The 14,634-nt window shown below is 51.9% G+C and overlaps 1 protein-coding gene across 1 annotated transcript in view; it reads right to left on the bottom strand.

Annotated features, from left to right (window-relative positions):
- The window catches only part of DNAH1 (dynein axonemal heavy chain 1), a 67,608-nt gene that overhangs the window by 6,763 nt on the left and 46,211 nt on the right, over nt 1–14,634 (bottom strand). The window contains exons 49-64 of the mRNA XM_050979492.1: nt 14,229–14,364; nt 12,892–13,100; nt 11,958–12,129; nt 11,418–11,609; nt 10,775–10,885; nt 9,581–9,766; nt 4,617–4,808; nt 3,988–4,155; nt 3,523–3,714; nt 2,974–3,105; nt 2,634–2,759; nt 2,115–2,234; nt 1,198–1,347; nt 653–813; nt 310–535; nt 25–220 (exon numbers count right to left, since the gene is read on the bottom strand). Of these exons, the coding sequence (XP_050835449.1) occupies nt 25–220; nt 310–535; nt 653–813; nt 1,198–1,347; nt 2,115–2,234; nt 2,634–2,759; nt 2,974–3,105; nt 3,523–3,714; nt 3,988–4,155; nt 4,617–4,808; nt 9,581–9,766; nt 10,775–10,885; nt 11,418–11,609; nt 11,958–12,129; nt 12,892–13,100; nt 14,229–14,364 (2,669 nt within the window). The remainder of the gene's footprint in view (nt 1–24; nt 221–309; nt 536–652; nt 814–1,197; nt 1,348–2,114; nt 2,235–2,633; nt 2,760–2,973; nt 3,106–3,522; nt 3,715–3,987; nt 4,156–4,616; nt 4,809–9,580; nt 9,767–10,774; nt 10,886–11,417; nt 11,610–11,957; nt 12,130–12,891; nt 13,101–14,228; nt 14,365–14,634) is intronic.

Here is a 14,634-nt window from a genome sequence, read left to right on the forward strand (position 1 = left end):
GAGGGGGCTGTTCTGGGCAGGCACCTGCTTTCTCAGAGTTACGGATCCCCAAGAGGAAGATGTTGAGGAACCACTCGAGTGAATACTGGTACATGGGGTCCACGTTGGACAGGTCTGAGACACAGAAGTAGAGGATCTGCGAGCGGACAGCCACAGGCACATACTGCATGCGGGTGATGTTGATGTCCTTCTCCGTCTGCTCTGCCACCATCACCTTGGCCTGGAGGACAGAAGCGATGTCATGGTTAGTGGAGTGCTGGCAGGGGATGCACAGCTGCAGGGGGGACAGCACCACTTTTCACTTCTGACCTGGATCTCTCCTGCCTTCAGCTTGGATGCCTCCAACACTTTGATGAGCTCCAAGTCATCTACAGGGTTTCCTTCAGAAGTGCTCAGCCGATAGAGGATCTGGTCTTCTATCACCTTTAGCTCCTGACGCATCTGGGCATTGCTAACAATTAGCTGGTTTCTATCTTCTTCTAAGTCAGGCCGCTCTGCAGCCACCACTTCTCCCAACAGCTGGTCCTCCAAGCCACTACAACAAAAGCCATGGAAGTGAGGGTGGCAGGTGAGGGGGGAACATGCCTGAGGGTCTGAGGACTGCAGAATGAGGCTGAGCAGCATGGGCAACTAATGGGGTAAAAGCAGGTACCTGGGTGAGAGGGTGAAGTTGATGAGGGTGAGCTTTGTGGAGACCTCAGGGCTGTAGTGAGGGTTGGGCAGCTTGGTGGTGATGTACATCTTGAAGTCGTCATGGTAGGGGATCACTGTATCCCCCAGCTTCAGCACGGTGCTGCCTTGCTGTTTGAAGGTCTGTACCAGAGAAGGACAAATACAGGAAGGCTGGGATGGCTCCCTCTTGTGAGGGAAGGCATCCTGCTCTGCAGTCAGGAGAGTCAGAAGGCTCTCAGGACAGAGGAGTTCCAAGCTTCCCTGTGGAACTAAAGGCATGAATGTGAAGACAACAGCTGTATTTCATGGCCCTGCCTCCCAGGCAGAGATGCCTGCTGGCAGAGCACCAGTGTGTGCAGGAGGCTGTCAGGGTGTTGGAGCCCTGGCCAAGGCATGGGACTCATCCATGGGAGTTCTGCCTGCCCACAGAGACCTACGAGCACGCCCCACCCCACCCTGGCCAGCTGGCTCCTTACAGCTCAGCCAGGCACCCCCTGCCCCCCTTGCCAAGGGGAGACACCAGACCTCTTTCAGCAGGACAGGCTCAAGGACCGGATCCAGCTCCTCGCCCACATTCTCCAGCAGGAAGGGCTTCCCAAAGCTAATGGTGTTCTCCAGAGTGGAGAGGAAGTCCCGGTCATTCAGCTTGGCCACCTCCAGGCTGTTTTCCCTCTCCTGAAAGGCAGCAGGGGAGGGCAGGGTTTCTGTGGTGTTCTGACACCTTAACATCCGGCTTTGGTGCACAGTACACCTCTCACTGGCCTGATTTAGCTCCCTGAGGCAGCAGAAATAATAGCTTTTCTTGCTCAGCTAGACTTTGGCTATTTTGGCAGTTTATCAGCAGGCACTAGAGACAACTAAATGAGACAGCAGAAAGGGGTGGGGGGAAAAGGGACAATCTTCACAGAGCCATATCCCTCTGGAGCCCCACACTGCTAATTCAGGGCAGAGCCTACAAAGTGAGAGCAGGTGGGTGGGAAAAGCTCTCAGGGAGCAAAGCAGGAGCAGCTGCCTCAGCCTCCTGCCTGATCCTTCAAAAGGGCAGAAGAGGTGCTGGTTAGTGTTTTCAGCACTTTGGCAGTAGGGAATATACTCAGCAGCGAGGTAATGCCACCCTAATCCCTCTGTGCTAAAAAACCATTATGGGAGATGCTGATGTTGTTTTGTGAGGTGAAGCCTCCCAGAATGTTAGTGGACACACCCATCAGAGTGGGAATGGGATTTGCTTGCTTATATGAGGGCTCTTCCTGCCCTGTGCTGCTTTCCCTGAGAAGGGAAATCCACCTGGGATGAATATGGATGTGGAGACTGTCTGGTGCTGGTTGGGTTTGCTGGCATAGCACGGGGCTTTGGACTCTAGAGCCCAAAGCCTGAGGTTGCTCCTGACAGAAAGCTGTTTCCTTTGTCCTGGAAGATCTGGCTTTCCTCCCCACAGCTCTTACCAGATTCTTGATCCACTTGTTTGCTTGACCTTGTGGGTCTATGTAGTGATTCCAGCGCAGGGAGAATCGAGTTATTACCCCGTTCTCCACAGACAGGGCATCGTTGGGTAAACCAGCAATCTAACAGGGTAGAAAAAGTTGTTGGGACACCTGGTAGTGCACATAGGTGACCAGAGAGAAGCCCTTGCTGCCCTGGCCCCTGACTGCTCCCAGTGGGTGGACAGGGGATGGTGGTGAAGGTACTTGGCTTGGGCAGGCTGTGGCCAGAGCTGGGCTCTGGGCCTGGCACTGGTAAAGGACAAGCCTTACAGGGCAAGGCAGGATGGCATTTTTGCTGCTGCCCAGGTCTGGCAGCAATTTCAGTTCTGCAGTGTGGCCATTATCCAGCTGCTTGGTGTGGGGGCCTGTCCTTTGGTCCAGGGAATCCTGGTGAGTGCCAAGCTGACAGCTTTGGACTTTACCTGAGGCCCCGTCTTCCTCAAGTATTGTTTGGTTTGGGGGGTTTTTTTTGATACTTGCCTGCCATGAGCGGATTTCCACGGGGTCTCCAAGGGTGTTGATGAGGCTTGCATCCTCGCTGTGGGGAATGTCGTTTTTGGCCAGCTCCTCCATCCACTCTCTGGACAGTGCTGCACGGTAGTCTCCCTGCCATGAGAAACACCATCACAGCCTTTCTTTAAGTTGCAGCTAGTCTGTTGTGAGTACCTAAACCCTCTTGTTCCCATTCAAATAGGTCCTGTGCAGCCTTTTGCACAAGTGGACAGAGATCCTGGAGGGATCTTGCACCCTTGTGTCCTATTCTTTCTCCCTGGCCAGGACAGCAGAGCTGCAAACTGCATGCTGACCACTGCACACTTACTGTGAAAGGGCCCAGGTAGGCCACAAAGCCAGCTGCAACCAGCACATCCCCAGAGCTGTTGTTGATTTTGTCATCCAGGCTCTCCACAGTGTCCTGCCAGCGCACCTTCTCATCAGCCAAGCTGTTGATGAGCTGTGGGATAAGTTGCACATGTGAGAGGTGCTGTGAGGTCTAACCTTGTGTCCTGGACCTGCTGCTCTCTGGGCAATGTGGCAGGTGACTTTGGCGACCAGAGGCTGGGGTGGCCCTGACATCTTCTGAATTCTGTTTGGCTTTAAGCACTCAATCCTGGGATTACTGGGCTGCTCTCAGATGTCCTGCAGCCCTATTGTTAGCTGAGGAAGCTGTGCACAGGAGGACAGCAGCTTTTTACATCAGTGCCTGGCTAGCTTAGCTTTCCAGTCCCGTTGAGCTGCTGAGATCAGGGCAGGTAGCTTTAGCCTAGGATTGTCATGAGCTGCAGGCACATGGATGTTTTCACTACTGTGCTGCTTGATCTGAAATTGAGTTGCCTCATATAAGCAGGTAGAGGCTAGCTCTGTCCCTTACCACATCAGCACGGGCCAATCTCTCCAGACACTGCTCACACTTCCTCTCCAACTCCTCCTTATTGGCTTTGCAGGTCTCGTACTTGTCTTGCAGCGCAGCAATGCCATCTTCAACCTCCTTCAGGCGTTGCTTAGCTTCATCAAGGACCAGCTGGGTGGCACGCAGGTCCTCCTCTGCCTCCCGCAAGGCTTTCTGGGGAGATGCCCAAGGAAACAGTGGGAATGAGGTCAGGCTCTTCCCCCAAAAGCCAGAGATCTTGAAGCGAGAGTTAGTTTCCCATAAAAGCTCTTGCTGATAAGTGCTAGCTACTGATATCGCAATATCTCAGCCAATCCAATCCCTGGGTGACAAAGGCATTATGTCCTAACCTGCAGAATGTAGTGATTCCCAGCTTCTCCTGCAGAAGGGAGCTGCCAGTACTGTGTTCCTGAACACCAAAGGCAGCTGGGTCACACAGTTTCTTACCCGCTTGGGTTCCACGACCTTGGCCACAAAGTGGTACTTGTGCATGGCACGCACCCACTGGCAGATGGAGGTGCAGGCTTTGGAGACCTTGGCAATGGCAGCTGGCTGGAACTCATCATTGTCAATGTAGGGCTGGATGGCCTTGATCACGCTGTCTGGAATGTTGTCCTGCAAGGAACAGTGGGAGAGAAGGAGACTCTCCTCAGTCAGATCTCTAGCATGCTCATCACTGATCTCCTAAGGGTTTCCCCAAGAGGCAGCAGCACCCCAGGACCTGACAGGATGGTCAAGGCATCAAACTGGAGCAAGAGAAATCAAATCACTGCATGTTGAGGTCTGGGAGACACAACTGTGGGATTGGGTAAATCCCTTCCCATACCACTTCTATCTTGCTCCTTCCCACAAAAGAGCAGGGGGACAGAATGTGAAGACTTGTGTGTCTGGGTCGCATTGCCCAAGGCAATGAAGTGCACCCAACTCACATGAGGGCTTCCAGGCCAAATACAACCCTCATCCTTGGTGATGCTGAAGGGTGCTGCCCACAAGGAGCTCAGTTTGTTACTGCTGTGAGAAGATGTCTGTGAGGCAGTACCTGATCCCAGTCACAGCTTCCTTCTGCCACTGCTTACCTTATCATAATCATACAGGCTGTTCAAGAACTGCACTGGGTCCTGGAGAAGGGCCCTGCCTGGCTCCCAGTAATCATCCACCTTCGTGCCTATCTTTTCTCCTGCCACCTTTTTGGGCTTTTTTCCATGCATAATGCAGACAGCTTCAATCACAATCTTCACACCAGGGGGAGGCCGCTGCAGGGCTCGTACCTGAAAAGCCCAAATGGAAAATGGGGTTAACCTGATTCTCTGGGAGATGGGGTGCTCATCCCTCCCTCAGCTGGGCCAGAGGAGACTGGGACCAGAGGCAGGACACTTCAAGGATACAATACACAGGCAGGAAGGACAGAGGTATTTGAAGGGAAAGCTGGTTATTAGAAAGGGCATGGAGCAAACTAAACATAGGCTGCAAAAGCCTGCTCTGCTACTCTAATAGGTGTGTCCCTATGGCTGAATATGTCTTGGCAAAGGAGATAAATCTGTATGGCCTTTGGGAGAAGGCTCTATGGAAATGGGACATAGGCAGGCTTTCTCCCTTGTTCTGTGGGCTCCCATTTGTCTTGTACCCCATCACAGCAATGAGCTGGTCTTCAGTACTCGTGGAGGGACTGCTTGAGTCACCCCTCAAGCAGGCACCTAGCAGTGCTGCTGCAGCAGCCTTGAGATGACTGTGGGTGTCAGGACCCCTGAGGATGACTCCCTGCTGCTCTTTCCCTTCTAGTGCTGACCATCCTTGCCATGTTCAGCTGGAGGTATTCCCAGGCCTTCCCACTGGACACTGTCAACAGAGCAGCAGACTTTATGGCAAAGCTGAGGCTGATCTACCCCCATGCAGACACCCTCTGTGAGAAGGACTTTGAGTGGCTCTTTGACTGCCCTGAGACAAAGCAGTTCCTCGAGTGGTTCTGCAGCACAGTGGGTGAGGAGAACGTGCTGAGCCCAGCTGAGGTGGACGCCTATGAGGCCCTGCTGGCTGCAGGTAAACCCATCTTGGAAAGTGATGCCTTGGAGGAGGCCCTGCAGCTGTGCTGCCAGGACCTGCAGCTCCCAAGCTCAAGAGTGGTTGAGGGGCCCTCTCAAGAGGCCCTGCAGCAGGAGCTTCAGGAGCTGAAGCACCGCCGTGACTGCCAGCTTTGGAGGTACAGGAAGCTGTTGGCTTTGACAAACAAGCTGCAGCAGGAGCAGAAGTATTTGGAGGAAGAGGAGAAAGTGGTGAAGCAGGAGTTGAGGATGGCTCATATGGACTTGAAAGCAAAGATCTTCAAAACCAGAGCTGTCTTGAGCCAGGTCAGCAAGGCTGCAAAGCAGGTGTCAGAGTCTCCTGGGAACATAGGGATGAGCCAGCTGCCAACGCTGCTGTGCCAGATGGATCTTGCTCCTTACCTGGAGCAAGAGCAACAGGCCACTGATGCATTTGAGACCTTCATCCAGCAGGTCCTACCAGAGAGTGTTCAGGCTCCAGATGTTTGGGAAGCAAGTGCACAAGGAGAGAGCAGCCTGAAAGAAGGGCTGGAGGCTGAGACACAAATGGGCTCTTACTGTGAAATGCCAGAAGAAAGAAGAGGAGCTCCTTATCAAGAATGCACAAAAACACTTTGTGGGGGGGCACCAGCAAACTGGGGAAAACTGGTTCAAGGCTCAAAGGCAGAGCTCCTAACAGAGGGAGGGAATGAGAAAGACATGTTGAGCATGGAGAGTGAGGAGAGAGATGACAGCCAGGAAGTCACAGAGAGAAGGGACACCAAGAAAACATCAATGCCAAAAAATCTTGGGACTGATGAAGATGAGCTGCTGGAGGACCAAGACAGCTTCTGGAAGGAGCTGGGCCAAATAGAGACAGCTCATATCTGTGCCCGGAGGGAGGTTATAGTCACAGCAGCAAAAGTGGAAGGAGCCCGTGCCGCGCTGGAGTGGGCCCAGAGGACTCTGGAAGCTCTTGAGGATAACCAGGTAGGCCAGTGCCCCCATTCCTCCACCATCCTCTGTGGCAGGGTCTGCCTGTGCCTCCTGCTAACCACTGGAGCCCAGCTGACAAGCTGGGAGGGGGTGGCAGGGGCAGGCAGCGCGGTGCCACCAGGCTGTTTGTTTGTGTCCCCTGCCCAGCAGGCTGTGGAGGCTGAGCTGCAGAGCCAGGCTGCAGAGCTGCAGAGGCAGCTTCGCGCCCTGCGCTCAGACATCGCGCACACGCTGGCACAGCGGCTGCCGCCCCTGCTGCAGGCAGAGGCACGCCGCCTTTGCCTGCCTGTCCTGCACAGGCACTTCAGCCTGCAAGTTGCCCGGCTCCAGGACACTGCCAGGAGGCAGGAGGAGGCGGCTGCGTGGCTGTTGAGCCAGCACAGCCGCCTGGACCTGCTGGAGCTCCAGCTGAAATGGGAGAGAAAGGAGCTGGAACACAAGGCTGCTTGGCTGGAGAAGATCGAAACCATCACGAGGGAATCCCAGACCAGGCTGCAGAAGCAGCAGATCTACTTCAGAGGTGCCAGCCCCTCCCAGAAGGGTCATCCACCCACATGGATAGACCCCAAAGACCTCACTGCTGTACGGTAAGGGCCTGGGGGCTCTGAGCTTGAAGAACAAGCTAGGTGAGGGGACAGTGGCATGGGAATGGCCGAGACAGGCAGCAGACCCAAGCTACCAGATAGACCAGCAGTGCTCTTCTGCCAGTGCAGAGCCACTGTGACTCCATGGTGGTGTGAAATTCCCCAGATCTGCTTCTTTCTGGCTGGCTTGGACTGATGAAACAAAGTATTGGAGAATGCAATGAGTACAGAGAACAGAAGTTTTTTCTAGATTATTAAGGTAGAGAGTGTAGAGGCAAGTCCTCAGCCATGGAGAAGGGTACTGGGCCACAAGAAATCACAAGCTGCTTAGAGCAAGACCTTTCTCTGACTAAGTGTCTTGCATTGACTGGGTCTTCTCAGTCTTTCCCACACAGTTTTGGAGTAGCTGGTGCTGGTGTCTGCCAAAAAGATATCACACACTGGCTCTTGAGCCAGCCCGCTCCTTTATGGAGCTCTTCCCAGAGTGACATGGGATGCTCACCAGGAGTGGCTGTCTTCTCACTGCTGACACACATCAGCTTGTATCCCAGTCTTATAGTGCACAATAACCTCAGAGCCCTGTTTTTGCTCAGTACTGGTGCTGTACTCACAGCTCTGGCTGGCTGTCCTCTCTCACAGGCTCTGGGACATGGTGGTGGGGAAGGACCCGAAGAAGCAGCAGCCCTTCCGCAGCTATGCGGCCTTGGCAGCCAAGTGCTTCCAGCTGGTTCAGGACAAGAGGGCACTGGAAGCCCAGCTGGAAGCTCCTATGCCCCAGGTGTCTGCCCTGGAGTCCTCCATGGAAATGCTCTATCACCAACTGTACAGCAGCTCCAACCAGCTGCAGCTCTCCTCACCGGTAAGGCAGCACTCCCCCTCCCCTGGGCCTTGCTGTGTGGCAGCAGGTCAGCACTGGGGACCTCCTGCCATCCTCCCTGGGTGCAGGGGGGTCACCTGGCTGCCTCTCAGGTCCCTCAAAGGGAGGGGAGCTTGGCCTGATCCTTGCCTTGTCCCAAAACCCTCCAGTGAGGCAGTGTCTGGCTATGGGACAAAGGTGATTCTCATTGTGTCTCACATGTGCTGTTCAGCGTTGAGATTGGGGTGCCTTAGCCAAGGTGTCCCAGTAAGCCACCTCTGCTCCTTGGACTGGGGGAGAGTTTGGAGGCCAGACCTGGGTGGGAAGTTTGTTTCTGGGGGGTTGAGCTGTTCCACAGGCATTAGGAAAATCCCCTTATTTCTCCATGCTCACATGAGTTTGGGCTCTTCCTTAGGAGATCTCTGAGCTGATCCAGCAATTGATCATCATGCAGGATGACCTCTATGAAAAGCTGACAGACCTCCTGAGTGACTTGGAGGTGAAGCGCAGGTCTCTGGAGAACCCCACCCTGCAGGCAGAGCGCAGCCTTTATGTGCATTTTTACTGCAATGAGGACAGGCTGAGACAGGAGGTGGAGGAGCTGGAGAAGCAGGCAACAGCTTCCTCCAAGAGACCTCCAAGGGAGCTGCCCTATGGAAGGGAGTAGGTCAAAGGGATCCTTGCTCCCTGCTACAGTAGTGGTGTCCTCTTTTTGCTGGGCTGGGTCCCTAATTCTGGACTGGGAAAGAATTCTGGTGGTCTCTGCTCTGGTGACAGGTTACTTAGGTCATGACCTGGCAGCTGGATTTAAAAGAAACTAGGAGCTTAATCTTTAAATACAGAGTTTCTGGGGGCTGGTTTAGATGACGTGTAAGAAATTGATGCATCCTGTGGCTTTGGAAGCCTTGGCCAGACAAGACCCTTCTTGTGCCAGCTCTACAAAAGGACGGGTGCTGGGGGCAAGTGAACCAACACTGTCTGTGTCTTTCCCCACTTTCTGAGGAAAGGGGTTTTGTGTGTTTTTGGGAGAATAAAAAGGTCTGTTACTCACAACTGCAGAGCAATAAGCCTGTCCCTGTGTGGTGAAATCTGTACTTATTGAGTGTGCTGTCTTGGTTGTGATGCTTGCAGGTTCAGAATCACCCTTCTTTCTCCCACTTGCCTATTTCAAGCCAGTATTCCTTGAATTCAGCCTGCTGCCTCTTCTCTGCCTGTGGTGGACCCCTTTTCAAAGAGCCTGCAGGTTCAGGGTGCTGCCAGCTCTGTCCCTGTGTTGCACAGTCAGTACTTGGGGTTGCTTGGTGGTAGCTGCTGCCTACCCCTGTGGACAGGCATGTGGGGGTGAGCCCTCCTCCACAGCCTCTCCAGGACATGCTGGAAACACCCAGGGGTCACTTACTGTCTTTCTGCCCTTCAATAGGAGAGAGGGTGAGGAGCTGCTCAGGGTGAGCCCAGGGAGATGGATGGATGGACAGATGGAGGGAAAGGCTGGGGATATTGCAAGACTATTGAAAGGGAATTGCTGCAAAGGAGATGCTGTCCTTGACCAGACCCAGCTCTGCCACCTTCTCCCTTGACACAGTTACCTCTGTAACATCATTTCTGTTGAGGTTCTTCAGGCTGGCAAGAGCAGCATCCAGGGCTGGGAGGGCTTCAGCCAAGTCCTTCTGAGCATCATCTGCAATGGCTTGGGCTTTCTGAGCTTTCTCATTGGCCTTTGCCTCCTCAGCCTGCACAGCAATTCTTGTCTTTTCAGCCACAGCTGTGTCCACCTGCAACAGAGACAGCCTCAGGAGCATGCTGGTGGTAGAGCTTGGCTTGGCACTGCAAGGAAAGTATCACAGCTGTCCTGGCAGCTTGTGTGTCTTCTTCCAGCAGACCTCAGGGACCTAACTGCTGCAGGGAATGCCCTTCCTGCATCATACTGGGAGAAGGTTTTTGTCAGCCTGTATAAACCATCCACAAGCTCCAGCTCTGGCTATGCCTGAAATGATGTTAGTCTTGCAGGAATTATCTGCTTTGCCCATTTTCCCATTGGCACAAGTAGAGGATGCATAGAGTTACAAATATATAGGGAGATGGAGGAATAGGAAGATCTGCTGAGGGGGTTGTTTCTAAAACTGCCACTTCTGCATACCCCAAGGGTTAAAAGACTACCAGGAGGCATAATGTGGAATATAGCAGACTTTTTCCACTCTGCATGCAGAGCTGTATTATGGCCACACTGTTCCCTGTCCCAGTGTGGCCATCCCACAGTAGGAGACAGGCAGGGAGGAACACAAGGAGAGAAGGCAGTGAGTGACATCCAGTACAAACAGTTCCCTCTTCTGAAGTGGCATGAGTGACTGTGTGATAGTCCTTGAAGGCTGGGGGGCAGGTTGCAGCTGGGGCAGCTCCCTGGGGATGGGATATGGAGGAGTGATCCTGTTCAACAACGAGCCTGGCTTAGAGCTGCTCAGGCCACCTCAGGATTGTGGTAGTGTTGCTAGACTGTGCTTGGGAGCAAGTGCCTGGGAGCTCAGTTGACCGACCCTGGGTGGTGCTTTCAGACAGGAGCACAGGAGCCATTGCTTCTGCAACAACTGGTGCTCACCAGCAGCAGAGCAGGACCCCAGCAGGAGGCAGTTGGTGCTGTCCCTGCAGCTCTGAACAAATATCTGCCATGCCAATCTGAGGTGTTTTTACTTCTGATCAAGCAGAATTTTGCAGAATCCCTGCCAGGCCTCTCCAGCCTGTGCCCAGTCTGACCAGAGTCAGTGCAGGGCTGCCTGCAGCAGTACCTTTATCTGATCGATGGTTGCCTCGGTGTCCTTGGCTGCCTGTGCCAGGAGAGGGCGGGAGGACTCCAGCTCCTCCTGCATCTTCGCTACATCCTCTGCTGTTCGCAGGAGCTGTGGGAGCAAAGCAGACTTCAGAGCAGGGGCAGCAGCCATGGAAAGCCCTAGGACAGGGCTGTGCTGCTCTGGAGGGTGCTCCCTGCCAGGCGTTGGGCTGTGCAAAGCACAGGTCTTGCCCTGGGTCCTGCTTAAGCAACAATCTGACACTGGTATGCTAATTACCAGTAGTGCCTAATGCTGCCTGCACATGTTAGGCATTACTTCATAAGCTCGTGGCAGTGAGGCAGCAGGACAATGTTTCTGTTGGAGGGCTTTCAATTACAAGGTTAATAAGGAACATCCTGAGAGCTGAGCTACACAGAGGTCTGTGGTCCCCAAAGACTGGGGATCATTATTCTTTAGAGCTGTTACAGACTCAGACCTTCAGAAAGCCTTGCCCTGGCAGAAGGCATAGTCCTCCCTTGCTTTAGCCTGAATTTCTTCCTGTTACACAGGACAGGTGTAGGACATCTCACTGCATCTCTGCAGCTGTAAATGCACTGCTCAGAGGGTGGCCCCAAAACTTTCCTAGGTATGAGGGACAAACCTTGTCTAGGCCACTTTGCATCCTGTTCTTGGCTGTCTTCAGTTCCTGTTGCTTCTTTCCAATGAGGGAACTGAAGATGCTGAGGAACTCAAGGTAGCTTTTGGGAGTGATATAATTGTGTCTGCCCAGTTCTGCTAGGAACAACTGGCACTTCTTTGCCACGCTCTGGTGGATTGCTACACATACTTGAATCTACAAGGAGAAAGGAAAGAAACATTCACTACTGAGCATGTGAAAGGGAAATCTATGTGATGCCCAGAGAGAACAAAAGGGGCTTATGAAGAACCAAACCATACAGCCACAGCAGAGCTTATGTGTGTGGGGGGGCTTTAGTGCCACAGAGGGCTGACAAAGGGCCAAGCCCATTTCAAGACATACAAAAGCTATGCAGCTCTGCATTTGAATGATCCTGCCATGGAACACTTCTGCTGCAGGCTAGGACAATTCTGAAGGTGAGCCCTGTACCCGTTGTCTTGGTGTATGCAGAGGCACAGCACACTGAACACGGGGGAGCAGAGTACTTTCGTGTGTGGCACATACCATCCCACTGGTGTCCTCATTGCTGCTGCCAAGGAGTGGGAGCTCATTCAGGAAGGAGGAGGCTACGCTCTGCAGGGCTTCAGCAGGCCACTCATTGAACCAGTCAATGGTACAGCAGTTCACCAGAGAGGGGAACTGCCTCAAGCGTGCACGGAACACTTCTCCGATTGGGCTGAGGGCAAGGCGTGCAGAGAAGATGCGTTACAGCTGGCTCTACATACAGGACAAAATATCCTTCCCTCCACAGAACCACCCTGATACTTTGTGGAGCAAGAGGGACAACAGTACACCCAGGGAAGGAGGGAAAAGAGGAATGACAGCTCAGGCAGTGAGCCGTGTGCCCAAAGGTGTATGTCTGAGCTCATTCCTTGGCTTGGGATATTCTGGAAGTATTAAGATGGTAGTAGGGTGATGTTTTATGGGTGCCTCTCTAGGGACAAATTTAAGGGATAAAAAAAATAGATGTGTTCTGAAGTTTATTTCAAGCAGGTGTGTGCAGAGATCCCACCAACAAACCATATCCATGGCCCTGATTTTTCTACTTGTTCTTTCACTGAGAATGCCCTGTACCTTCTGGTATCCCTCCTGCAAGGGAGCAAGTTGGTTATGGACTATGCACTGGATTAATGAGTAAAGATGGTGCGACTGAGGCCCAAATTCAATGGTGCCAAGAGGAGGAGGCACCTTTTGTTTCATCTGAGTCACACATAATCATACTCTTTAAAAATTCAAACTTCATCTTGAGACCAGCAAAGTGTAAAAAAAAATAAAATTCTAGTCCTAGAGGAAGGTGTTATGCAAACCATACTCCTATTCCTCCTTCTCCAAAGGCTGAGGCTTGGAAATAAAGACCCCATTACACAGTGATGAAAGGCAAAGGATAAGGAGGGAATAATTAGCATGAAAAGCATGGAGGTGTAGGCCTGAAGTGTACCTCATGCACAGGACCATGTGGATATTGCTGCGAACCCGCGCTACGTATGCAGCCATCAAATTGGCTTTGGTGGGCTGCTGGCCCAGATCTCGAACAATGGGCTTCATAGCTGTCATGATCTGGTCTTGCTCCTCAGGATTGTAAATGTTGGGAATGTCACCAGAGTTGAGCAAGTTGTTGATATCTTCGAGGAAGGATTCACTTTTAATCTATGTAGAAGGTAAAAAAAAAAAAAAGGCTGTTTCTTAAGTCAGAAAACATTCATGTCTCACGTGCCATGGAGATAATTTCTGCATAAATACAGCCCTCAGCCTCAGTTATAAGAAACAATTTTTGTGATGATTTGGCTCTTGTCCAGCACTTCCAATTAAACAGCCGTGTTTCAGCCATTTCAGGGGTGGGAAGGTGTGTTTGAGAACAAACATCCTTCTGCCCATCCCCTGTCTCCTTATAGACAAATTGAGCTCAGGCTCTTTTTCCCTGCCTCTGCAGCCAGACCCCAGACACCTTGGTACCTCCAGGTCTTTGTTCCTCCAGCACAGAACACTTCATTATTAGAATAAAGCTTATCAATGTGGGAGACAGAGTAATTGTAGGGATGTGTCACAGGCTGTGGGACGATCTCCCTCCAGTGCTACATTCACCTCTCCACCTTTGCTACATCAGAAATACACAGCAACCATCTCCTTGATAAATGCATCCTCCTGGGCCCCTTTGCTCCCACATATGCTTCTCACTGCAGGAAAAAGGCTGCAAGAACAAGTAGCATTTGACTGATGCTCATCTCACTGCTTAGGGCTCTGCCACAAGGGAATGGTTCCTATGATAATGAAGGCAGTAAAAAAGCCTATGGGGAACATAACTGTGATTCCAGAAGTGGAAATTGGCCTACTCATTAGCAAGTTACAGTTTACAGCCAGCATTATCCTGTGGAACCAGCAGGTGTAAGGTCCTAAATCTACTCTCTTTTTGAAAAGGGAAAGAATCATTTTACCTAGGACTACTAATATCAGTGGTCAGTAGTGGTTAGTTTCAGAGAGCTGCAATCTATGTGCCTACCAAACCATTGGATGGAGCTGAAAGAAGCTTCCTTGAGCAAGAGAGAATCCACCCACTCACACACAGCTCTACAGACCCTCTAGCAATTAATGCACCACCTCTAGTTTCCCTGGGGCTATTTTATAAAACGATGATGAAAAAATACAAGTTGTGTCTGGTTTTGTCAAGTTTCTTAGTACCCTGTAGGGGAATACCTTTAAGCTCACATCTCTAGTGAGCTTAGAGATGTGTTTCTGACTCTTTCTGAGATGGAATCCACCATGCTAATAGTCCTGTACCTGTGTGTCTACAAAGAGGAAGGTCTTGGGTAGACTTTGAAGGCCTGCTTTCATCATGATCTTCCTCACATCCTCTCGCCATTCGGCCATGCCATAATTTTTGGACAGTTCAATCTGGAAACATTCATTTTCTGCCCTAAAGGAAAAAGAAGCCTGTGGAGTTACATCAAATTAAAACATTATCTTCTGTCAATTCCCAGTATGTCTTGTCGACTCAGGGTGAAAGGACTCAAGCAGGTTGTTCTCCTACAGCGAGTCCTGAGCAAATGCTTGTCCTTGTTCACCAATGACAGCCACCAACCCAGGAGCATGTTTTACACAAAGCAGAGATACCTGAGCTAGCCAGAAACCCAGTGACAGATGTGCATGTTAACTGAGTCCTAGCTCTTGACTCATTTGAGGAGTC

This window comes from Serinus canaria, chromosome 12 (genome assembly GCF_022539315.1).
Source record: "Serinus canaria isolate serCan28SL12 chromosome 12, serCan2020, whole genome shotgun sequence".
Lineage (NCBI taxonomy): Eukaryota > Metazoa > Chordata > Aves > Passeriformes > Fringillidae > Serinus > Serinus canaria.